This window comes from Patiria miniata, unplaced genomic scaffold (genome assembly GCF_015706575.1).
Source record: "Patiria miniata isolate m_02_andy unplaced genomic scaffold, ASM1570657v1 HiC_scaffold_3, whole genome shotgun sequence".
NCBI classification, from domain to species: Eukaryota; Metazoa; Echinodermata; class Asteroidea; order Valvatida; family Asterinidae; genus Patiria; species Patiria miniata.
Genome location: NW_024037069.1, coordinates 12,608,030 through 12,634,522, shown reverse-complemented (window position 1 = coordinate 12,634,522; position 26,493 = coordinate 12,608,030). Strand labels below are relative to the sequence as shown.

Genomic DNA, 26,493 nt, shown 5'->3' with positions numbered 1-26,493 from the left:
CCCTCGATTTTGAAGACAATGGTACTAAGAATTGAATGTAGAGCGAAAAATCATGTCCATTTATGATATGGAGCCAACTAATCGAGATATATCGGAAAGCACATCAATGTTGAACGTTTGACATTTCCCTCGTGACAATGTTAAAAGTTTGACATTTCCCCGCCTTATTGACAACAGTAGAGGGCGCTGTATTAAAAACGCGGCAATGACGGGGGAAAAAAATTGGTTTAAGTTTAGAAAGTTCACGGGAACTCCGCTGCTTGGCGCCATAGGGTCTGCAATCTGACGAAAACAATCCAGGTAAACAAGACAAAATTAGCCGAAGCTTTCGACTCGCGCAGGAAACATTACCCAGGTCTGCAGGACGGTGATAGTAGTTTAATGACCTGCACAGGATACGGCTGGGGTTCGTTATTGGTATCGATGCTGACACTATCGATTGCAGTGTCCTACTTTCGAGACCATTGACGTAGCAATTAGGCTAATCAGTATCGATTCTTGACGAGACTCGAGCCAAACAAAATGCAAATTGTCACCGTTCCAACTTAGAAAATAACCCAAAACAACACAAAACAACCCCCTACTCCCCCAAAAAAAATCTCTCAAAAAAGAACGCGCGAAAGTGCCTTCCCGATCCGACACGATTTGATTTTTTAAATGCCCAGAAACTTTTAAGTCTGATAAATCAAGTAAAATATAAACCTCGACAACTACATTTCTGTTTGCATGTTAGCAAAAGGAAAGCAAAAGCTGCGAGAAAAAATACAAGGTTTGAGAAAATTAAAGATAGCGAAAGTATAGACAGGTTGAAACTTAATTAATTAGGTTTGCCAATCGACATTATAAAGTGTTTTTTATGTAAATCACAACAGCTCACGTAAGTGGGGTTAACATATTCTGGCTGGGCAGGTTTATCATGAGTATTGAGAGGTAATTACTTCTACTTTTGGAAAGGGGTGGGGTGGGGGTTCTGCCACAAACCCAAATAGTGTATACTATATTGTTAAAGTGTCACCTAGTGTGATGTACAGCGTGTGTCAATAAAAACGTAGGATTCAAAGCGATTTTTTTTTCTGAGAAAATTATGCTACTGGTGTGCCTAATTTGACAAGGATTTGATTGTCCATAATTTCATCTTTGACAAGATTTTTGTTTGGTGGAATTTGGACTTTTGGTTCAAAAGTTATGACAAGTTTTGTGAAGCCCTTCTGAAGCGGGTTGGTCTGATTCAATGACCTTAACACAACGACCAGTTATGTACAATGCAGGTATGCAATGAAGACAATTAAACCAGAACAAAACTTTCTTTGAAACAACTGATAAGTATCACTTAAATTTAATAACTGGACTATCATTGTTTCAAAGCATCATGAATTATTGACGAATAACATTGATTGTGGACTAAAGGATTATGTAAGCCTAATCCTGCCACACATGTCCTTCTTTGTGATCCACAAATACTTTCACCTGTACTGAATTCAAACCTTTCATTAGGTATGTGTGATTTCACAAATCAGACCAGCTTGGAATTTATAACCCTTCTTCAATGTACTCTATCTCTGGACAGGATTGTCCAAATGAGATGGGATAAAAAGCATAGTGAAGAGAAGGAAAGGTACTTTGAAAAGAGGGTTAACATTATGATGAATAGGGGTGGTTTATATTCTTAATATTTTTGTTTCTAATCCTGCGTTTTTATTGACACACGCTGTAGTGTCCAGCACTCCCACTGCCAGAGTGTTAGACAAGTGTCCAGAAATGTTTGATTATTACAATCCACTACCTACTTCGCTATCTATAACTCTTGTTTTGCACATCTTTATAAGTTGCCAAATGCACACACAGGAACATTTTGATCATCTTGCTATAGTGGCACAATAACATCCATGAATTTCAGATAAAAAGCTTCTTAACTTCGTTAAAATTGTATATGGAATATGTGGAGTCCTTTATTAAAATATGAGAAATATGACACTAGTTTTCTTGTTTTGTCTTGATTAAACAAGTTTATTATGGCTATAAACTCTATCTCAAACACCGACTACAAATTACCTTTGGAATTTTACAATTCTTTTTGATTGTAAGTTGTTTCAATATCTAACTTTGAAAACCATTCAAATGGCGTCCATAAAATTACATTGTCCTGGTGCGCACGGCCAAAACAATCTTTACTCACCCCTGCCACAATATTTACATTCTTATAAACTGAAACTCAGTTTTCCCATTCCCCCTCCCCTCCAAAACTCCTCCCCCTCCCTTCCCCCTTCCCTACAAGTTCTCATTTACATATACATGTAGAGCCAATTGAATGAAGCAAGCACAAGCAAAAGAAGCTAAAATTCCAGAGTGAAGAACAACCAACTTTGTTGGTTTTTATCCCAACAAAACGGACTTTAAAGGCTAAAATATTGAGTCTGCCTCTGAACCATTCTCTGACACATGTTCCCACAAGATATGATAATGATGGAATTTTGATGTGCTCAATTAAATGAATTTGTAAAAAAAATTATGGGCAAAATAGTTTGGATATCAGACTAGAATTTAAGCTACCACAATCAGTCAAAAGTCAATCACAAGTCAAGGAACAGGCTCTCCAATGAACTACGACAAAGACGTTCTTTTCATTTCCTTGTGACCTGTTTGTGTTTGCTTTTTTTTCAATGCTTATGAAAAATACGGAATAACTGTAGTATCCAAACGCCACTTCTATGGTTGTGTACAAAGTCTATGAAGAGTCAAGTGCATTTTCAAAGTTTTTTTCTAACAGAATTGAAAATGTTTCCCAGATTCATGTCTTTTCAACTTTTTTGCAGTGACGGACCTTCGCTGAGATAATATATATGATGAAAAAAGTGGCGTAAGGATGCAACATTCTTTCCAAAATCCTTAGTACAAAAAACCCTGAAGGCTACATTTATGGCATCTCTCAAATGTTTACTTGTCTTGCTTCATAACCTGTTGTCAGTCAGTGCTCCCAACAATTCAAGTCCATCACAAGTCCTCCACTCTCAGGTCACGTCACAAGCCTTTCAAATAAACTGTGACAAAAGCATGTCTTATATTATCGATCATCCCCTGTTAGTTGTGACTGGACTTGTGAAAGAGACTTTTTGATTTCCTTATGTCCTGTTTTCTGCCAACCATTCCTCTTCATGCCTACAACGTCTGAATGATGAGTTTCCTCCTACTGTCGTGGGTGAACTTGTGAGCCTTGAAGATCTCGCTCTCAAAAAACTGGGCCAAATTGTGGATGTTGATCTGACGAGCCTGGAACACACAAAAAGAAAGACGACAAGTTGTAATTATGGTGGAAAATATGAACAGCTTTTTGTTGTTTTTCAGTTTTTCCCCCATTCTTCCCCAATACAAATATGGGCAAAAATCCAATATTGAATGTACTTCACTCTGACGCAAATTCCACATTATGAATAGGTTGGTTGCTGTACCCGCTGCTATATCAGATTTGAACCAGCCATCCGACCCCAGCAAGCTCGGTGGTCGAGTGGTAAGATGTCTGCACTAGTAAGCAAGAGGTCGTGGGTTCAAGTCCTACCCAATTCGTGAATTTTTTTTTTGCTGACAATCACTTGACAGTTAGCACAACACTGAGTATACAGTGTTTACAAAATACGCTGGTGAAAGGCAAAACCCGATGTAGCCCTGATGCAAATTCCATCTTATGAATTGTTCAAGAGGGGCATTCTCACCTTATCAGCCAGATCTTTGTCGGATATTTCAATGACGTCCTGATCTGAGCCATAGCGGGTTCGGTAGAATGTCATCTGCTCGGTCACAAGTTGCTTCAGGATGAACAGCAGCAGTTCGTTGTTGTCACGACGGAAGCTCAAGTATCTGGCGAAGTTCTGCATCAAAAACATGAATGAAATTTATCAGAAAGGTGACAAATAAGGACAAGGGTAAATTGGAAATTAAATGTGGGATGGGTATGTGTGTGTGTTAACAAAAGGGGAGTTTTTACAAGAGGTCCCCAAGTTCCTTACAAGAAACACATTTGGGTAATTCAAGCCTTATGCAATGTACTTGATAGAGCTTTTAAGAGCTCAGTGAGTAAACCTGAAAATCTATTTTTCAAATCTTATACATCCATCATCTAGTCATGGTCAAGGAGATTACAGACTAGGAGTTTTGGATCATTTCTCTGAATCATTAATTAGATATCATGGCCCTGTCGCGGACATTACACTTCCTTTCATAATGCTGGAAATGCCCATTTTTATTTCTAATTCTGTAAACGGCTTTTTTTTCCAAACAATCATTTTTATGGGTCAATGCATCTTTTAACATAAATAGTAAAGTTGTAGAATTACAAGTTACGTATGCAAATAGTTTTTCTAATGGTCCTCTCTGAATAAAGATATTGTTTGAAGAAAAAAAGACATCCATACCAAAGCTTAGAAATACATCAAATTTGATTTTAAAGCAAAAGCTGACTACTGTGGCCAACTACTTATTATAGCCAGCTTATCTGTTCCCATGGCAACATCCAATCAGACCCTTTAGATTATAACCCACAATTTCACTGTCTTCACTGGTATTTCGTCCCATACCTTTCGCATGCTGCGCATGACGCTGTATTTCTGTGTATCAATGAAGCTTTCCAGCATGATGCGAATGGACATGTTGACGTCATCTTCGTTGACATACTCTCGAAGGTGCATACGAGCGTGGGACTCCGCCATACGAATGACGGACTCAATGTGTCGTACGGTGATAGGAATACTGCCAGTTGCCTGCAAAATTAATTTCATGGAAAAAAAAGACTTAAACTTGAAAATAACCAAAACAACTTTCTCAGTGTCTGCAACGCATTTAATTTCCATGGCAAAACTTACCACATTTCTTTTAAAGGCATATCGTTTTATTTGCTTTTTACGCATTTTGTATATTTCCAATAACACCACCACTCAAAATCCAAAGAAGAATATTCAAAACTTAACCCGTTGAAGTTTCAGCTCAGTGGATATTGCACTTTCCAGAAAACAGTGAAAAACCATTTTGATCAGGAAACATGGTTTTGTTAATAGCACTGTATATTTCCAAAAATCAATAAGTTGACTGATCGTTGGAAATCACCTACATTTCTTGATTTCTTCTAAATGACAGCAAGCCAGACGGAATAATTTCACAGGGTGTTTAGTACCAGTACAATCTTTAATCCAAGTAAGCTTTTTGATAATAATTTGGTAGGTTACTTTTGGGATAAATGAAAATAATCCTACATGCCTATAATCATATCTGATTGATAATCTTACCATAGATTCCCTCCTAAGCTCCGAGTACATCTTGGCCACTTTGTCCTGGTCCATACGATGAAGTTTCGGGTGGACCTTCTCCTTGGCGTAGATGATGTACTTCTTGAAAAGTTCTTGAGGAATCTTCTCTAACCCGGAGGTGGTTGGAAGCTCCTGGACGTCAAATAGGAAGAAAAGAAATCAATTCCATCAACAAAATCGAGGAATTAGGTGATATCCTTGACAAGCACTTGACTACTTTACGTGTAAACTCATACTATCAACAACTCATTAACTCTCTGTAGGTATGGCGGATCATTTATACGCATTTCCCTTTCCGGCGAGTTATTCAAAACTGTTTGTTCTCCGCAATGGTTAGGTCCTAACCATCGATAGTACTGATACAAAATTCCTCTTTTCTTGATAATGACAGCATACCAGGCTCAACGATTTCACAGGATGTTTCATACCATTATATACTTGCAATCAAGTGGGCTTTTTCTTAAAGTTGGTGTATACGTGCTTTTTGGGTGTGGCACCTTGAAAAATAGTTTTTACAAATTGAATTTACAATTTTCCAGCATTACATTAGTTATGAGCCATCGCACGAAAAAAAAAAATCAGCCCACGACAAGTAATCAATTAATTAATTTCTACTTTTGAATTAAGAGCGGGATGCTCCTAATTCGTTCTGAATAGTGTGCGCAATTTCTGAACTGGAGCGCGCCATTTAAAACCAGTTTTTAAAACTGTGTAAAGGCCTGCAAAAGTATACAAGCAAATTTATTTGTTGCACAACATAATATTCCTTTAAATTTCAAAATCGAAATTTTGCAAAAGCACGTATTTAATATTTTTGTGGTTTTGTTTTTCATTACTTGCAAATAATCCTTTATACATTTATCATCAAGGATGTTTCGAGTAACTTGTGTAGTGCTCTGCAACAACATTTGACGTTCACATGACTTAATGTCTCCTTTTTTTATTGGTTGATGGTCTTGACATACTTACCGGGAGGTTTTCTTCCAATTCACCACTGTTGGATGGGTGATGTCGAATGTGGCTGTCCGTCACAAACCTTGCCAACATTTCATCCTGAAATAAAAGAAGTAGATTAGGATGAAAGAAAGTGGTGATGTCACACTTAAGGATGACAAACCCACTAGCAGGGATACAATATATAAGGACACTACCTATTTTTTATTCCTTCTACAAAAATTGAGACATTCTCCTGATGACGGGGCATACTGACTAAAACCTTAACATCTTTGTGTCTCCCGAGAACCAATTCTCTTACAGACTAATTTAGCGAAACAAATGAGAATCCATTATGAACCAAAATTCGCACGCATGCCACAGGCATTCTTAAAGACGAGGCGCACGTTTATTTTGGTAACCCTATTGGTTGAAGCTGAGCGCAAGCCTGGTTCCAAGTCAAAAATGGCTCCTAATTTGGATCGTTGAATTAGTTTATAAAGCTTATTTGTTGTGCTTTCCCCTCAAATCACAGGAAGCCCTAAATCCGGTTCATCAGGCTTCATAACAGATTCTTAACTATTAAGAAGGAGGCTTTACAAATATAAATTTATTTCTTTTCTGCTTTCTTAAAATTTTCTGATGATTTTAAAAGTAAACAAAGGACCAACATGATCATTGCAATGATCGTCAAGCCTCCCATCTTCACATGAAGGTCCGTGCATTTAGCTCCCAAACTTAATTTGAAAAATAATTAATAATTAGGATTACAGACAAAAAATTAAGTAACTGGAGTTTCAAGTTTTACCTTCACTGGATCCACGATATCCCTCACAACACACAAGATATCAAAACGGGAGAGAATGGGTTCTGTCAGGTCAACCTAAGAAAATAAAATTGGAAAAAAACAATATTAAATTCTTGTGTTACTCGAAACACCATAGACCTTAAATTGGGGGAAATTCTCCAATGGTAATGGACAATGGTAATGTGCATGATCGACAAGAAAGTGAGGACAACAGTTGTCACTTTATCATTTTGTTATATTTTCCATAAGCTGGAAATTTAAATGCATCTTTTCTTAAAAAAAAACAAACTGTTTTTGTTCCTTTTACCGGATCCATCTAGTCAGGAAACAAAATAATTCCAACAAAACGTACATGGCTCATGTTGTAGCCTGCAGTGTTGGAAACTTTGACTCACATTTTCTGAGAAGGTCATGGATTGATTGTAGCGTCCTCCGATAGGATTAGCGGCCGCCATGATGCAGCATCGAGCGTGGAGTGACGTGACGATTCCAGCCTTGGATATTGAGATACTCTGCTGTTCCATGGCCTCGTGGATACTGGTACGATCGTTGTCGTTCATCTACCAAAGCAAATGCACAATGTTGTCTTAAAAAAAATCAAGTTGAACAAAGAAATTCACTTAAACGAGGTTTGAACCTACAACCTCCAGATTGCAGTTCCAACCATATATTTGGGGCGTTCCCCAATTTGTCAATGTCATCGGTCAAGGGGAGTGATCAAGTTGAAAATTTCATCAATTACTTTTAGGGCTGGGATAAAAACCAAGTTTAAATTTCAGAATTCAGAGTAACGGTTTCCTGTTTCAGAGTGACATTTCTCCCCATAAACTAAGAATATCCATGGTGGTAAACGTGTTTGTTAATTACATACTTTTGCAATTGTTTAAACATGATTATACTTGATATTGCAATAGAGGAAAACACTATATTACAGTATCAGTAAACTGTCTGATGTTTCATACATTTCAAGCCACTAAAAAAAGCAGAGAATAAATTTCGTATCAGAGTCGGATTTGGATGAGGGGAATTTTCCTACCTTTGCTCCCACAAGAACTGGTCTATGGAATATCCCCTTGCACAGCAAGGGTCTTATGATATGCGAGCAGATTGGCGATTAATTATGCAAAAACAAGACTGCGTCTTGACCTAGTGATTCTGACCATTCAGCGGGCCCCTTCTATTGGGTCTTCCGTAACACATTGTTGTATTACAAAAACATGGTAGCCAAATTGACCAATCAACAGCTTAGTCCACATCTCTGATCGAAATGACATCACAATTTTTAAAGTTGCCTCCGACTGGCTGGCTCGTGGAGTCATATAAAAAAGGGTATGCTCGCATATATAACAGATGATACTCAGACTACACAAGAGCTTGCAAATGGGTAAACAAACCGTGACGTCATGATGTTTCAAGTCGTCTGAAACAGACAGTAAGACAAACAGACCAACCAACCTTATCAAACTCGTCAATAATGCAGACTCCTTTATCGGCCAGAACCAATGCCCCGGCTTCCAACGTCCACTCTCTAGAGACTGGGTTTCTCTGGACGTAGGCCGTCAGACCAACGGCCGAAGCCCCTTGACCGGTCGTGAACACCGCACGGCTTGCTGTTTTCTCGACATACTTCAGGAACTGTGACTTGGCTGTGCCGGGGTCCCCACACAATAGGATGTTAATGTCGCCGCGGACCTTGTGCTTTTGACCTGGATAACAAAGTCAGATTTCTTTATTATAATAGTGTCATTTATTAACCCTCCTTCTCTGGCTGGCAAATCAACAACACCATCCTGCTTCAAGAGCGGGTCACACTCCGTAAAAGTCTCACCTGGATTTTTGGGTTCTCCGCCGAACAGCGCCAGAGCGAGACCTTTCTTGATATCATCGTGACCATATATGGAAGGAGCAATACTGCAAAATATCTGGAATGAAAAGATTTAGGGGAAAAATGTTGGAACCTGACGTCAATTTTTTTCTTCATATATCATCTCAATGAAGGTCAGTCATTGCAAAAATGATGATAAGACATGAATCTGGGACTGAGAAGCATTTCCAATTTTGTTAGAAAATTTTCTTGACTCTCCATAGACTTTGTACACAACTGTTGAAGCGGCGTCCGGTTGCAACATTTTTCCGATTTAGGATGTTACTTTTTGTAGTAAATCAGTTTCCTTATCATTATTCTCTCACCATTTTTTGGGGAGGGTGGAGTGGGGAGGGGGGTTGAAATAGATTGAGCAGAATCCTCGGCTTAAGCAGTTTACATTTTAATGATGGTGAAAATGATTAATAAAGAGACATTTTTTAACTTCATTAATTCGTGTCAAGCAACTGTGTAAAGTTGTACTAAAATATCTTTGATAGCTTTTACAAAATGGAAAACAAACTGAAAGTTGAATGGTTATATGATGCTTACCCTTTCTCCAATGCGTTCGTCTTTCGACAGCGCCACGATGGCCTTGATGTCTTCGTCCGTCAGGCTTCCCACGGCCATCTTGTCATCTTTCTTGGTGATGTAGTTGGCTTGAATGACAGTGGCAAAGACTGGAAAACCATTGGCCGTGTTTAGAGAACCGTCGTAATTGTTGTGATACACGCCCGTTAACTCCTTTTTGGGTTAAAAAAAAAGAAAAGAAAAGTATTTATCAAATGTCTTCTCCCACAAATCAAGAAGCAGCAGCTGCCATGCGACCACGGGCACAGTCAGGCTGAGATCAAAATTGTTGACTTTTGCAGAGGGAGGAAAACCGGAGAACCCAGACAAAAACCCTCGTGGCACAGGAGAGAATCAATGAACAACTCTACTCACACATGACCTGAGCCGGGGATCAAACCCGGTCTCCTGCGTCGATAGGGTAGCACCACATGCACTGCCCTACCCATCCCTCCTCTGTGCAGACCAATGCCATATTCTTTGTACTTTTAAGACACATCAAGACCTACGTGAAGTAACTGTGGCTGGGGTCGAACTTCATCAGTCCTGCAGAATACTCCAAAACTTTGTGGCAGATTTTGAAGGATCCGAGTGTTAGGGTTAATTTGTTACTTCAAGTGAAACTTACAATTTCATCGCCTGGCTTTGCACTGTCGACAAGATCTGCTAGCAAGATGGCGTCTTTGGATCGCGGCAAACGACCAGCGGCAACTTTGCCCGGGCTCTCTTGAATCGTGATTCTCTGATAGTTCTTGTATAACGTCTGCCGAGGACAAGACAAAAGAAAGTTAGTACTTCACTTCCACAAATCAACCGTGAGAAATATGAAGCTACAACTGCTTACTGATCAGATTTACCTTAAACATGCAAATTTTCAGTCAAGTCCTTTTATAAGACCGACAAGTATACTGGACTATAAGGTTGGGTAAGATGGACATAAGCTTCAGAACTAAGCATTGTGGTCAGGTTTTTTGGTTTTAATTGAGGGTAAGAATTTTGACAAAAGGTATGCTAAAATGCCCGAGAATTTCCAGAGGGAATAGGAATAATGTTGTTTGCTCATATTTAGACATCTTGCATACGTGTGCAAAGGCTGGTTCATGCTCAACACAAAAATGCAAAGCGAATTTCATGATGTCAACGATTGAAGTTTAATTGTGTCGCGCTTGCTGCTACCCCAAAAAAAAACCACTTCACACTTAAATTTGCATTGAGTATATACCGGCTTTAAGTCGTGTGACAGTACAATATTATTCCTACTCATTTGAAGTTCTCGGTCATAATCATAATACTACGGACTGACTCCTACTGTACCAACATTTACATCAATGTAATGGCGGAAGGACGTAACTGCAACTCTGTGTTCATACAATGACAGCACTGTCTTCTCATGTTCACAAATGAGTGCTACATGCGCCCACAGCCCCTAACTACTATTTTATGATTATTTGTTATAATCAATCTTTGGCATTCTGCCAGGATGAGCCCAAGCTAATATTTCAATTTATTTCCAGCAGGGTACCTTTTCAGTTGCAATAGGCGTGGGCGGCATTACGTCGTAATCAACCGAACCGATGAAAACATCTTCTCATTAGCAAGTGTTTCATTGGTTGCTATGTGATACCATTCAGCACTCAAGACTCAAGAACCATAAAACTTTAAGTCAATATGTCTGGGAGCTATAGCCAATGTAAAGAATTCCCGGTATCCGCACCCACCAATACTCAGAATTCAGATTTTTAGCAGAGAATACCCCTTTACCTCTTCCATGTTGATTTCAAACGGTCCCCCAGACTGACACTCCGGGCATGACCCGGGCCTGACCTCCTGGTTCTGATTCTGATAGAAGGGACCTAGGACGAAACCACACTTTGGGCAGTTGTACTTGACCATGCTCAGTTGTGGTAGGATCCCTGTAGTGGACGTGACGACACCGCTTGTCCGGATAAGCTGGTTTAGATGCAGTTGTCTAGAAAGAGAGAAGACCCAAACTATTTGATTTTGCAAGGAATGAGTGGCCTTAACCCTAACTCCCTAGCATGATTTATTAGAAACCATACCCATCCTGGCAAATTCCAACACCATATGGGAAACTGCACACACGTCTTTCTGACTTTGATTCTGGAGGTGTGCCAACCCAATGTAAAAGACTGTCAGTTTAGGGGTACTGTACCCATCCTGACAGATTCCAACAAAACATGCCGTTGGGGTTTGATGGGTTGAGTTCTGTTAGGGTAAACGTCTTTACTGATCCCTGCATTCACTGTTCTTTCAATTCTGCATGGGACAGTTTGTAATTCCTTGAAACAAAAACTTTAAATTCAAATCACAAGGAACTTGTAAGCTGCGTTCAATTTTGCTCGGTCACACCGTGTTCTTAGTAGCTTTCTAAAATTTGGTCCTAATAGCCTCTCAAACTATAACCTTCCTTGTTCCTTCAAACTCCATCTAGAAGTGACGAGGAATTTGAAGGATCCAATTAAGAAGGCAGACCCAGCTACTGTTACTTTACACGGGATATGATTCTGTTTGTAACTTCAAAACAACAAATTGACTTCCTGAACAGTATGGATTTTGGAAGTTTGAGGAGGCTTCCAAATCTTTCTTAAATGCCGAAGGAGATGAAAGAATTGATAATTACACTTTGACAGATAGTTTCTTAAGTCAGAAATCGACCAGCATCTCACACTTTCTCTGTTTCCAGGGCGACACTGGAGAGAAGTTGCCTTACCTTAGTGAACGGAGTTCTTCAACCAACGGCAGCTCGGCGATGCGGACGTGAATCTCCTTGGCTATCTGCTCGTACTTGGGGAACATATACAGCACGACTTCCTTTGCCGCTTCGTCGAAGATCTTGAGCATCTCGGCGGGTGCTTCAGGGAGGAAGTAGGCCAGGACTTGCTCCTGGGATGCTAAGATGTTGTAGTCAATCACAAGGCTCTCCTTGTTGGCTAAGTGAGGACAATAATATCACTTTCAATAAAAGACAATGATCATTATTTAAAGCAATTTTGCCTCAGGTTGACATCAATTTTGATATTGGATTTTGCTGACCAAGAGCTTATGAAAAGACAACTGACAAGCTTACTCGGATATGGGCTCTGTGTGTGAACAATTAGGGCGCTTTTTGACAAACGATGTAAACAACAATGGCGGTCGTAGCAGAAATAGTGCTTCATTGTCCCCATGGCACATCTCACAGTAACGTACATCAATTTACGTTGTACCAGCTTGGCTACCACCTCGTACTCAAAGTCACACTAATAAAATACAACGCGGTGGAAACAACACTTTCAACAGCGGGAAAGATCAAGGTAATGTACCCCGTGCTTGTCCTGAAAACTTTTTTAACAGTAGGTGCATTGTAAGCGTATTTGACAGCTTAAATTTGACCGTGCAGTATCATTTTTGTTGGAGCAGTTTTCATGTTGATTTCATGCTTTTATCTCAAAATAAAAATGCATAACTTCATTACCTTCACACATCTGACGGATCTTTTCCCGATACAAGTTGTGTCCCTTATCGTCAACAAACGTCCGGAGGAAGTTCTTGAATCGATTGTAGATCTCCAGCCTGGGTCCTGCCATGGAGACCCACTCCCTGACGGAGTGACCCTTCATGTCTTCAAGATTCTCAATACTCTCAATCATCTTACAGAAGACCAAAATGATGAAATTTGATAAAGCGGGGCTTGATTTTCACATTAAAATCAAGCCATTGTTGTAGTCGAGTCTATCACAAGTTGTCATTAAGAATGACTTCAAATGATTTCTTATTTGTTGGGTAGGTAGTTTGCTATTCATAATCACTCTTGAAGGACGACTGCATTAAGGAGTGCATCAGAATTATAAAAATCACACACATCAGATGTAACTTGGACAGTGAGAAAGTGGACCCCAAATTTATAGAATGACCCACTTTCCCTAGACCTCTTGCTTTTTACCTCTTCATCATCCTCCATTCCTTCAGCTGCCCTCTCGGCAAGACGTCGACGTCTTGTCGGTCTTTCATCTTCTTCATCACTCTCCTCTGATGAAAACAAAAACCCAAACAGATCCTGATTGATATCATAATGCTGCAAAGTTTACTTCTTACAAATTAAACTGGATATCTGTCTTGTAGAAGCTTTGAGGGGCATTGCCTGTTCTACACATGTACAAACAAGTTCTGGTCTCCAGGCTAAGATTTCAACTGTTTCTTACCATAGAGAAGTCCAGGTCTCATGCGACCCGTTGCTATGGCTTCCTCTCGGTCTCTCTTCCGCATCAATCGTTCGGCCTCCGCTCGCTCGTCGGGCGCCATGGAGTCATAGTCCTCCTCGTCAAGATGATCCGCATCATAGCGATCAAGCTCAGGGATCACGCGGTAATCTCTGTAATAATTATCATCACCGTTTTCTTTGGTCAAACTTCCAGACCGTGGCATTGCCTTGGATGGATTAGCTAAAGAGGAAGATTTCTTCGACTTTTTTCAAACTGAGAGTGGAGCCAACTGATTTACTTTGATCAAGAATAGACTGGCACATGCAAAAGTTTATGAAAAAGTGAGCAGCGCGTTTTCAAAAATAGAGTTTGTTCCATTTTCCAGTGAAGGACAAAATAAGTGGCCTTCTAAATTTTTGGAACTCTCAAGATACAGGACAGAGAAGTCCAAATTTCATCTTTTTTATCTTTCTTTTTCTTTTGTATTCTTTTCTGCCTTTATTTAATTGGTTTCATTTTAATCTAGTATTTGTAAACAAAAAAATTCTACCTTAAATAAAATTTTCTCTTAAGTATATGTTTTTATAGACTTAATGATACTTTTGTGTGTTCTGAGGGGCAAAATGCAGGATCCAGATGCCACTTCCTTGGTTGTGTATAAAGTCTAGGGAGAGTCAAGTGCATTTTCAAAGTATTTTCTAACGAATGTTGTAAATGTTTCTCAGTGCCAGATTCGGGTCTTTTTTAACATTATTGCAATGACTGCCCTTCATTGAGATAATATATGACGACAAAAGTGGCATTAGGATGCAACATTCTTTCCATTCTGTGTAACTGTTCATTTTTTGTTTATTGAAATATTTCTACATATATTTATTTTATGTAAGGCCAGTCAGTCAGGGGAGCCCATTCTTCGGGAGCTGTTTGATTTCAACCTTTTATATTATTTGCTGCTTTTACACTTTTGACAATTTGACTTTTATTTGTTATCAATATTATTACATCCTGAAAATACAGTAAATGAAACTTATGTAATTTTGTAAAACTATGTAATTTTGAAAAATTATGTAATTATGTAAAATTATGTAAATTTATGTAAAACTATGTAAAATGTCCAGTCTACCTTTCCATTCCATCACCAAACAACTCCTCCCCTTCCTCATCCTCCTCCTGAACAATTTCCTCCTCACCACGAATCTCCGATTCATCCTCAAACGGAGGAAGGTCGCTGCGTCCAGGGCTGCTAGAGGGCGCTCCGATCGAGCGATCGTGGCTCGTCGCGTCAGAGAAAGGTCCTGGTGAGCTTGGTTCCTGTTTGCAATTTCAAAATTGGTTGTGTTTTAAGGCTTATGTCACATAACCTGGCTGGGGGGGGGGACATTTGATAGCCGCATTATCTCAATGGAGGTCAGTCACTGCAAAATGTTGAAAAGACATAAATGTGAAACTGAGAAACATTTCCAATTTTGTTAGAAAATAGGGCCAAGGACTTTGAAAATGCACTCACTGACTAGAGTCTCCACAGACTTTGTACACAACCAAAGAAGTGACATCTGAATACTACATTCTTTCCAAATCGAGCCCCAGCATTCAATTTCAAGTTCAACTTCAACCAGTCAACACTAACTTGACTATTAGTATTAAAGGACAGTACTACTAGTGAGTGTACTCATGGAGGTTCTTATTCCTCCATGGTGTACTTTACTTAGTGAGAGTAAAAGCCCACGATCACCACGGATTTTTGCTCCTTTTATTCAAGTATTTAATCAATTATTCAACAACCCACAAATATTAACCAATTTGTAATGTTAAAAACACTTGTTAGTCCAGACCTGCGAATGATATTGGGCCATATCTCACACACGTCACCCAGTAAGTTGCGCCATTCGGCATGCACAATTTAAATGCCCAAAACCAAAACAAAGTCATGTGGCACATGGCATCAGAAATAATCGTGTAAACGGGACATTTCGAATAAATGTTTCGATAAAAGTCAAGAGTTTGTATTCAGTTATGGTATAAAATCCAGGAAAGTGTGTCTTACGTTTTAAATTACGAAAAGTGCGATATTTTAGAACAAATTCACTTACCGCCATGCTGAACTGATTCTCGCAGTGTCGAATAAAAATCCCGCACAAACGTACCCGTGATCGAAAAGCGCGCGAAATGACAAGGCTCTGAAAGGTCAAAATGAATATTCACATATCAGCCTTTAAATGATGAATATTCATATAATTGAACTCGCTCAAATTAACTGACGTCAATAAACATGGCGTGATAAGATTGTGTTGTGCGTGACTAATGTGTGGGAAGTTTTTGAGGAAGTTCTTTGGAATTCGGTACAGTTGGAAACTTTGTTTTCTGTTTATCATCATAGCAGCCGATACTTTGCGCCACATGCTTCTTGAAATCGACTGAGTGACATGCAATATACAAACCAACTTGCAAGTGAGTCAACTTATTTTTTTTCTCAACCATTCATGTTCCATGCTCATTCACGTTCACTGCTGCCGAGTCGAGTACTGTGCCGTATGGCCATGATGGCCGTACCCTAGCCCTGGTGGACTCCCTTTCCTCCCTACGTTACGGAGGGAGTCCTGAGTACACATGTGCTCACAACCGAACGAAAACATTTCTTACCAATAATTTCAATATTTTTACCTTGTTGGAGGAGCTAATTTTTACGTCGTGTATTCTATGTGTCCTTATCTGTTAGCACGCTAGGTTCAGGAATTACATATGCGATGCTGACTGACGTCAATCAGGAAAATAAACTCGAAAGCAACGTTTAACTAGACTCTTTTCATCAGTTTCTCACCGCCGAGTCTATTCTAGTCGTACATGATGTACGTCTGTGCAGCGTGTAGTCTGGTTCCCTAGACCGGGCAATTATTCTCGACGCTCATATCACGTCTGGTCCGGGGGCCAGACTATGCAGCATGAATATGCAGTGCGCACGCGCGATTTGCTTAGTAACCACCCTCATACGCACGCGCACTTACTTGAAGGCGCGGTCGCTAATCCAATGACCGAGCGTGTTTTCGCGCCAGTTACCAGAAACACGTTTCGGCTTTGGTCATTGGTTGAGCGTTTTTCGCGACATCGGTTGACTGGAGTGACGTAACGGTTCCAACCAAAACTAAACAAATGAGGGCGCTAGCGTGCGTACGCGCTTGCGTACGCACGTACATTGTACATGACGTACGACTCTGGAATAAACTGATGAAAAGAGACTACAAACACGTACAAGTTTAACGTTGCTTTGGAGTTTATTTTCCTGATTAACGTCAGTCAGCATCGCATATGGAATTCCTGAACCCAGTGGCCAATAAATAAGGATACATAGAGTATGTAGGCGTGAAATAAGCTTCTATAACGAGGTAAAACATAACAAAACTCTGGTAAAAATGTTGGGATGGTTTCATGTAGAAAAGTCTTGTCCTGGACGTTAGTCGTATTGCAATGAAGACTTCGTCCAACCTGGGCTAGCCGTACCCGTACACAGTTTACTGGTCCATTTCATTATTGTAACAGTGCAACTGCAAGCATCATCATCACAGTTTCAAAACTGCATTATTGTGCATAGCTGATAGGAAATCGTCTGGGAGGAATTTGTTTGTATTTTCATGGATGAATAAAAATATTTTCCTTCTTCTGCCATAGCCATGCCCTCCAGCACCCATGGTTTATGTTGTTTGTTTTTTTAGCTTCAGTCCATCATTTGCTGCTATTCAAAAAGTACCGGTAACTGACGTAATTATTGTTGAAAAACGTACTTGGTTTAAATATAATAAGGGGACTAAACTACCTGTGAAATTATTCTTTCTGGCAAGCTGTCATTTTGAAGAAATCAAAGAAAGAAGGCCTTTCCAACGATGCGTCTTAAGACGCACCGTTTTTCCGTTAGTAGTTCGTTTTTTTATTGGGCGAAGTGCGCAAGCGTTGACACAACGCACACGGTTGCTATAATTCATCGGATCGATGCGCGATATCACATAGCTGCAATCGGCTCAGTGAGAACGTGTCTCGGACGCTGAATTCAGGCCCAATTCAAAACATGATTCAGCAACGTTTGATTTGAAATCAAGATCCTAGAATGCTGTTTTTCTCGAAATGTACAGCTGAAGCTGAGCTGAAAGTTCATCAGGTTAGTTGTTCAGCACCCTTCTTTAGATTTTGAGCACGTTTGTTGCTTTAAACGAACAAAATTACCAATGATGGACTATACCTTTAAAAAAGATTGCCTTGGCTTGTATTATGCATTTATAAGCATTTTCACTTTCCAAATACCGTATCCTAGACCCGTGAACGTGGCTATATATATACAAAGAACTACACTTCGATCTACAGTAAAAATACACTATTGATATCCGCGGTTACAGTAATCGAGTGACTGTAATGTGCTCTAGCCGAATTTCGGCTCAATTTGACAGAATATTTGCATCAAAATGAGATGCACAGAAAATTCAGCAGGATATTTTTTTCAGCAGAATTATGTAGATCGGAGTCTCTGAAGGAAAAAGAAACAGATTATAGAGAAATAAAGCACATTTGGTTTGAAAAAGCTTCATTTTTTTAAAAAGAACCCTGAAACAAGTTTACCCTTGCACAGTGGAGCAGCAATACTGAGTGATTTGGCAGTGGATTTAGCAGAATTTTAACATGGTACTACGGTCTTCCTGCCAGCATATTTTTTCCTGCAGCATACATCGTATTTTAACCAATCACATCACGAACCCTAACATGAATATATATTTATCACGCAGTCTGGATGGAGACACTTTAATAGGTTCTCGTTGTGTTTTCAAGTTAAACTATTTCATTTGGAAGCATTGAACATCATCACCATTTTGCTTCATGGTCCGAGATCGGACTCTACAAGCTGCCTTTTTGAAAATTTGGATGGGATTGCCTGATCACGTCCAAATGTCAAAATCGGAGATTTGTATAAACCAAGTCTGTTGTTTCTTGGACTCATCCCAACCATGAAACAAAATATCAGGAACTAACCTTCAAATCTTTTCAAAATAATTATAAACATGATTGAGTTTCAGGTATCTGTTTGGTTTCTCTTTGTTATGACTTGCCAGTTTTCAAAAGTCAAAACTGATTCCAAGAAGTGAAATCTGATCTTGCATCTTACACGGCAAAAGCTGTTTGCTTTGCAGTGTACGTACAGTCTGTTGAATAATTTCCTGCTTATAATTCATCATGCATTCATTCATTCGATTGTGAATTGTTTTGTGAATGATCAAGTCTGAGTATCAGTCAAAATGCAGTTAAAATAATAATAAAAATGCAGACATTCAACATGACCAAGCTAACATTGATCAACCACTCAATACTCTCAAAAAATCATTTCAACTTATTATTCTTTAAATTTTTCTGTGCAGTTCCTTGTATTTGACCAACAATAGTTTTCTTCATTTGATATTAAAAGAAAAAGACTGCTGTGTAAACTGTAAAGCCACGTATGGTTTTAACATGGGGGTAGGGGTTTCAGGTTGGCGTATCGATACTTTCCTCGCCTTCCACCGCTGTGAGTGATCCGGATTCCAATCCCACCTGGGCCAACATGTGGATTGGGTTTTCAGTCCCTGCCTGATTCCGTGGGTTTTCCCTAGAACATTCTTCCCACCTCTAAAAATGTAATTTCTTCTCATTGTCTTCTCTACAGGTTTCTTCAGGCTTGCGAGCTACAATGCCTAGGGCGCTTTTGAGGAATCTTAGATTTTTTTACCAGAAATACATAATAACATCATAGTAATTTATTTCTACAGTTGAATATTCATCAGAATGACCTCTGAAGCAGTCCCAGTTGACCTGACGCTAATCCACGTCGTGCCTCCTCCTGAGGAGTATCTCAACATGACAGAAGATCCTAGTAATAGTAGTAGTGCCTATAGTAACGTCACGGACAGTGACATGCTCACCACCATGAATGGTAGCCACTCAACAGCAGCGCCCATTGAGAACATCCAGCCATGCCTGTATGTTCTCTATGCAGACATTGGTTCGTCCAAGTAAGTCTTCAATTTTTTTTTTAAGTTTCAAGACATTACACTGGTTGAATTAAGATGCTAAACTGCTCTTACAAAATGAACCAGCATTATCAGCTGTCATGTCTAGGTAGTCGGATTCCTTGACTAACTCAGAATGCATTGAGCATTGAATGGTATACAAATAATGAATGTTTATGAGTGCAATGGTAAGAATAATTTCATGAGGTGAGAATTGGAATCTTCCATTCCGCGAGGCGAAAATGGAACATTCCATTGAAATTATTCTTTCCATTGCACGAAAGTGAAACATTCATTGTTTGTTTTATAAATTCTCGTCATCTGATTGGTCGGAGCCGCCAAAAGTGTAACAGCGCATTGACACGTGATCAACGACTCACCAATCAGATGACGGGGATTTATTCAGGCGTTACATAATAAACTCTAAACCCCGACATTTTTCTCTTACTCCTACAACAGTGTACGTATATGGGACCTAGCTCTACTCATTCCCAACACACTATTCCTGATCTTCCTCATATTCAAATGCAAGATTGCCATCACCAAGCTACGCCAGACCAGTAGTGCAATCTTCTTTGCCTTCTATGCTATGGTGAGTCAATGTGTCCAGACAAGTTCCTTTTAATAAAGTAAAATGCTAGGGATCTCAGTAAAAAAAAAATTCAAAAATTAAAATCAAAAAGAAAATCAAGCTTTTAGCCAGAGGAGTCTTTGAGTGTCTTTTGGACACACTGTACACTATTTTGGTTCCATAAGATTTGTTTTATGTTGACATGAAGAAAAGATGAAAAATATCAGGAACATGACAGGTTACAGTTTTTTTAATTTTTAATTTATAAATTATAATTCAGATATGCTTTTTCTCAGCTCTGTAAATTATTAAAAACAAAACACTAATCAGTATTGAAAGCATTAAACATGTACGTGGTGTGCCTTATGTGCAATATTCATGAAAGACAATTATTTATAATGAAACACCTGCCAAAAATGAAAATGATTGCACTCATTGACACAATGTAGATTAGATATTTCTCTATTTGTTTTCACACATGCATGGATACTAATGCTTCTAGTGCAGGACGCATTCATATTTTATGGTATTTGAGCTTTGGTATGGTACGTACATGTACATGGTGCAAGTACAGAGAATAGAGATATGCATACATGTACGTGTAATTTGCCGGTACCCAACGCCAAACAAATAATTCAAATGAACGCAAATAAAAAACGGCAAATAATTTCATGTGCCAGGTTTGGATGATGAAAATGAGTTAATCATGAAATGAAAATGTATCAATATTGCTATTTTCTATTGTTTTTCCCAAGTCCTTCAGTCTCAAGTCAAGTCACAAACTCGTAAAATGAACTGAGACAAAAGTATTCCCTTGTTATTGTTTATCCCCTGTTACTTGTGACTGGACTTGTGACTGGACTTGTGGTTTACTTTCGACTCGACTTGTGATGGACTTGACTACAGCGCTGCCTGAAAGGCTTTCACTACAAGTCTGCCATTGGCAAACTACCAACTTTCAATTTCATCTTTGTGGTCTCTTGTTTAGGTGTTGACCGTAGCAATCATCAGCGTAGCCAGGGCAGTGGTCTCAATGATGGTCAATGCATCCACAATCAGCGGAGATATTGCAGATACGGTCAGTTGGTTGGTCACTCTCTCTCTTAGTCTGATCATTCATTTTCTTTATCTCATTTGACATTAAAATAAAAGTCTTACAGGCAGTATTGAGGCACCCTCAACCAAATTATTTCCAGATTTGAATTAATTGTAACCCTCCTCAATCCTCCAAAATCCTCCAAAATCTTCCAGGTGATTTTGGAGGATTTTAGAGGATTGATGCTGAATGGCAAAAAGTGTCAGTGGATTTTGGAGGAGGCATTATGTCAAGCTCGTAGGTTGTACCCTGTATTGTTTATGATCAGTCATGCATAAATGACTCCTTCCATTATACTCGCTATCATCCACACTGCTTCTGAATGTCATTGGCACTGCCTCAACCCATTGCAGTGATTGTTGGAGGATTTGGAAGGATTGAGGCAATGGTCACCCCTCCACTGAACAAATTCAGGAAATAATGGATGATTTTGGAGGATTGAGGCTGAATCCAATGTTTACAATGGTGGCAATTGGAGGATTTTGCAGGATTGAGGATGGTTCCTAGCCAAAAAGGGTCTAGGGGGCTAGGGTTAAGTACATGAAAAGTTTGACGTTGGAAACAGGAGTGTTACGTTCGTTCAACAAAACATTTTTTTTTTTCCCCACACAGGTGCTGTGGATTATCGTCAAGTTTTTCCTGATCTCCATCGAGTTGAGTGTCATCATATTTGGCCTGTGCTCCAGCATTGTAGAGAGTAAAGCAATCATCAAGCGAATCGTGCTAGGAACGTCGGCCATAGCACTCGCTTACTCAGTCACACAGGTAAGCGTTTTGTGCATTTTTAAGACAGAAACTGTGCTCATAGAATGGATCGCGCAGTAAATGGTGACGTCATTGCTGCAAATATGTACGCTATATTTGTTTAACTTGGTATAGAGTCCGTAGATGTCTCGATCTGGGAGCCAGTGAAGGACATACTATTTGCCTTTTCATACATTTATCTCGTCTACCCATGTGAAAAACAACACGGCTCCACCATGTGTTGAACTGCAACCCTGGCCGAAATGGTTGGGACACGTGACAACAACCATACCCTACCCCGGTCCCCCTCTCCCCCTCTCCCCCATCAATGTTGTTATCTCCAGCCTGGAGCACAGACCGTGCAATGAGAGACAACATTGACTGGGGGCTGGGGAGGGTGGCCCAGCGAGATTTGACCGGAACTGTGGGTCCGATTGCACACCGGTTGATAAGGCATACCGTTTACAAGGCATACACACTTTCACTGCTGTGTATGCGGGTTGGAAAATCTGCCCAGGTAGAGGCCCTCAAGCCTTGTGTTGAATTTCATTCATGTAAGGCTCTGGCCCCTGCATGTAGAAACTGTGTTGGGTTCTTGCTAGTGTGAAAGGGTTCTTCAAAAGTCCACAACACAGAGATTTTTGTGTTCGGAGTCACTGCTTCTGAAAGCCGTGCTCACGCTCATAAATGCACGGATTGTGCAAAAACTGATGTTCATCTTAAAGTGCACAAAGCAAACACAACTCGCTGTTCCTTCACGACAGTAGTATTTTGTATTCATACTGCTAATGGTGTATTATGCTGAGTCTATAGCTTATCACCTTAAATTTACAGCAAAATTCAAATTCACTCATTTACATATTCATTTATTCAGACTGCATGTATATAAAATTTATGAGAAGGTTGGAAGTGGGCGGGACTAAATACTGCCATTTTGTTTGTCAGAATGGGTTAGGAATGCCAAAACAAAGATTAACAACTTTCTTTTTTTCTGAACTAAAAAAAAATTATCAGTAGCTCTGGTAAAAGGTGACAAGATTTAAAGTTAAGCACTTAGTTGCTTACACTTTCTTCATCAGGTTCTCTATCATTATTCCTGAAAGTGATGTTCGTTTTGGTTTTTGTTTCATTTTAATTCAGGGTGTTCTTGAAATCAAGTTTCCAGACAAGCATTACATTGCACCCGACAAGTACGACATCTACGCCCATGGCGGTATGCTGTTCTGGTGCATAAGCTCGTCGCTATTTTCTTTGGTAAGTTTGCATATTTGAAGATAATCATTGGTTTTTCAAATGAATCAGTGAAAAAGTAAATGGTTGATGTAGCAGTCTAGTTACTTGTACATGTAGGAGTACACACAGGTAAACAGGGTGGTCCTAAATTGTTTGAAACTTTTTCAGACACAGATTTCTCAAAGTTGGGGAGACGTGTTGAAATTGTTTTAAGATGTACCTAAACTACAAGATCTTGGTTGTATATGGTGATTACGGGTTGAAAATAAAGCCTCAATTAAGAAATGGCGACCATTTGCAGACAAATGGTCAAAAACCAGTTTGTTCACACACGTGTATGAGATATGGTCCTTGTTTTGGCAGTCCTTTGTGCACCTAGTACTATTGTTGTGACCATGTCTTAGCCATTCTTTTTCTCAAAGTTCCAAGTTGTACAACTTATAATTTTTTTTCTGCAGGCGTATTTCATCATCTTGATTCTGCCTTACACAAAGATCAAGGACAAAATACAGCTTCCTGGTGAGTATGCTTCTACAGGTCAAAGGTTGAGATTTATGCACAGATACTGAAGACTTGCCTGAATGGCGGTTCATACTCGGTGAGAAATCAAACGCGAATTGGTGACGTCCGGGCAAGTATTCAAAGTTGAACACATTTCAACTCTGGCAAATTTTGCAGCGAATGCTTGGTGACGTCAATTTCATATCGCCTGAAGTACATGTATGAACCGGCCTTTACGCTACTACGAACATTTTGGAAAAATACGTGAAATTTCAGTGCTCCCAAAAAGAAGCGCTCCCATTTTGTTATGTATAACATAAAGTGCAGAGAAACTTCATTGAAAGAGATGGAAACATTTTAGTCAGTGATACTTAAGAGCCTTGGTTTGAATCACATAAAATTCAACTTTTCCCTTTCATTTTTTCAGTCAAAAAGTCCTTTTACCTATACGTGGCATTCCTGGCCCTTCTGAACCTGGTGCAGGCCATAGCTAGCGGCCTCGTTTTTGCAGACAAAACACCTGCAGTTTGGTGAGTAGGTTTAGATTTTCCACACCTGTTTCTTATTTTGATCTCTTGTAATTTTTATTTTGAGAAAGATTTGTGTAGGGTTGATCCACCCTACTGCTGACTTTAAGGATTTATGAATTTCAGGCATTTTAATCAGTATTAAAAGCAGTTTGGGCAGGTTTTTTAAAGTTATATTTATTGTACTTTTAGTTTGTTAATTATGTACTTTTAGTTTGTTATTGTTCATTCTCTGTGACCTGTGACTGAACTTCTAAATTTACTTCTAGATGTACCCGACTACAGCACTGCATACTGCTATCTGGACACAAGACTAATAACTCAATCATGTTGTAAATTGCATTTTAATCTTTCTTCTTTCTTTGTTTAACACACTCAGTGTTGTGGACGTCACATCTTTTGTATATTTCTCCGTGTTTGCGCCGTTAATCTACCTTACGTTCCTGCACAAATTCTTTCGGTGAGTTACTTTTTAATTGTCAGTCATCTGTAATTGGTATTTAGTGTATAGATGCCAGGTGGACAAGACGAACAAAACAAGAAGAAAACTGTTCAGAAACTCATTGGCCTTTAGTTTTGGGCTTGTTATTTTAGAACTGTCTTCTTTTCCCAGTTTGCTGTACAACATTAATGGTGACATGAAGATTGGGCAACTTCAGATTTTCACTCGCCGAATTAGAGTCAAGAAAGCAACAATAAAATACTTGGACACACTTGTATCCCTCCAATTGACACAGCAGAGCTAACATAGGGACTTTGGCCCAACATGGATTTAAATAATTTATTAATTTATAGATATAAATTTGCAAATAAATCACCTTCTGAATCACACAGAAAACAGACTTCACAGATTTTGTAAATAATAAAGTTCAATGTATGTTCTCTAAGATAAAAACAAAACAAAAAATGCTGAGTAGGGATTGAACCTTGGTCTCCTGGCTGCAAGTCACTGTTACTTCTCAGACCATTAAATTAAAAGATAAATACAACATTTGCTTTTGCTCTAATTTTCAGAAAAGAATGAATTTGGGGGTTTGTATTTTGTAGCAGATATTGTTACAGTGACCTGTTTAAAGCTTTGTGTTTATAGATGATGAAAAAAATTAACAAAGAATTCTGTTCTTGTAAGTCTGGTTCCCTGATCCCACTTCAGATGAAACGGAGCAATTTATATAGACATCGGGGAATTGTCAGTTCAGGGAACCAGTCTACCTGGCTTGTACTCCTTCACAGATGTGTTACCGATTGCAAACAAAATGTGGACTCTGACCAATTTATTAAACTGGGGGTAGTATTTGAAAGAAGCCAGGTTTTTTCCAAAGGTAGTTGGCCGACCATCATTGGAAATTGATACAGAAATTCACTTTTCTTGAGAATGACAGCACACCAGGTGCCATGATTTCACAGGATGTTTGAGACTATTATTCATGTACAGTAAAAGTATGATATTTTCTAGTAATTTGGTAGTTTTGTTTTTTGATGTTTGACCTTTAACACCCCTGTGCCCTATCAACCACACAATGAGTAATCATTCCTCACGCACTTTGCCCAGATAGGCAACAGAAACAGCCCCTGCTCTTGTCATATAACAACCCAGACGAGGCTGAAGATGAGGTCCATCGTCTGCCCAGCTCCTACAGTACCTCAGGCAAGGAAGAGCCTATCAGCATCAGTCCCACCGTCTACAACAGCACTGAGTTTGGCCACTCGCCTACCATCACGTTTGGCCCGCTTGTCATCGGTAACCCGATGTCAAACAACACGTCTATACAGGCAACTGTGGAACCAGTGAACAGTATCAATTATGGGGACTATTGATAAAGTGAATGCCGCGGAACGCACAGCCCATCAGTTATAAAAGTACGCTGAAACATAGAATTTTTTTTAATAGTTTTAGTCTTCAATAAGTAGCCTTCAAGCGGGTATAAGTTGTACTCTCAGTGCTATTTTCGAGTTACACCACAAAAAGTAGATTTTGTGTTTTTAAAGTGCTATTTTTGAGCAACCTAACAAATTAATTTCACATAAAAAAGAGTTATGAGTACAGAAAGCAAATGTACTCAAGAGTTGAGGAAATCTGTACATACTTTTCGTGGGTTGAGGTCGACCATTGAAGTTAAGTTCTCACTA

General features: G+C 39.3%; 2 protein-coding genes across 2 annotated transcripts; one reads left to right on the top strand and one right to left on the bottom strand.

Moving 5' to 3' along the window:
- Window positions 1–1,792: 1,792 nt before the first annotated feature.
- LOC119737977 (DNA replication licensing factor mcm2-like) lies at window positions 1,793–15,868 on the bottom strand. The gene is made up of 18 exons (XM_038212660.1): window positions 15,762–15,868; window positions 14,795–14,982; window positions 13,672–13,841; window positions 13,413–13,498; window positions 12,945–13,119; window positions 12,201–12,420; window positions 11,231–11,438; window positions 10,098–10,232; window positions 9,452–9,643; window positions 8,864–8,957; window positions 8,491–8,741; window positions 7,431–7,595; window positions 7,036–7,110; window positions 6,264–6,347; window positions 5,274–5,426; window positions 4,569–4,751; window positions 3,708–3,863; window positions 1,793–3,267 (listed from the first exon to the last, which is right to left on the bottom strand). Exons 1-18 carry the CDS (start codon window positions 15,765–15,767, stop codon window positions 3,157–3,159), a joined length of 2,652 nt encoding a protein of 883 aa, XP_038068588.1. The 5' UTR covers window positions 15,768–15,868; the 3' UTR covers window positions 1,793–3,156.
- A 176-nt stretch (window positions 15,869–16,044) lies between these two features.
- Window positions 16,045–26,244, top strand: LOC119737979 (transmembrane protein adipocyte-associated 1-like). Its single transcript, XM_038212661.1, has 10 exons — window positions 16,045–16,119; window positions 19,452–19,694; window positions 20,151–20,283; window positions 21,251–21,340; window positions 21,971–22,123; window positions 23,243–23,356; window positions 23,794–23,854; window positions 24,264–24,366; window positions 24,743–24,823; window positions 25,920–26,244. The coding sequence occupies exons 2-10, from the start codon at window positions 19,468–19,470 to the stop codon at window positions 26,179–26,181; spliced, it is 1,224 nt and encodes a 407-aa protein (XP_038068589.1). The 5' UTR covers window positions 16,045–16,119; window positions 19,452–19,467; the 3' UTR covers window positions 26,182–26,244.
- Window positions 26,245–26,493: the final 249 nt, after the last annotated feature.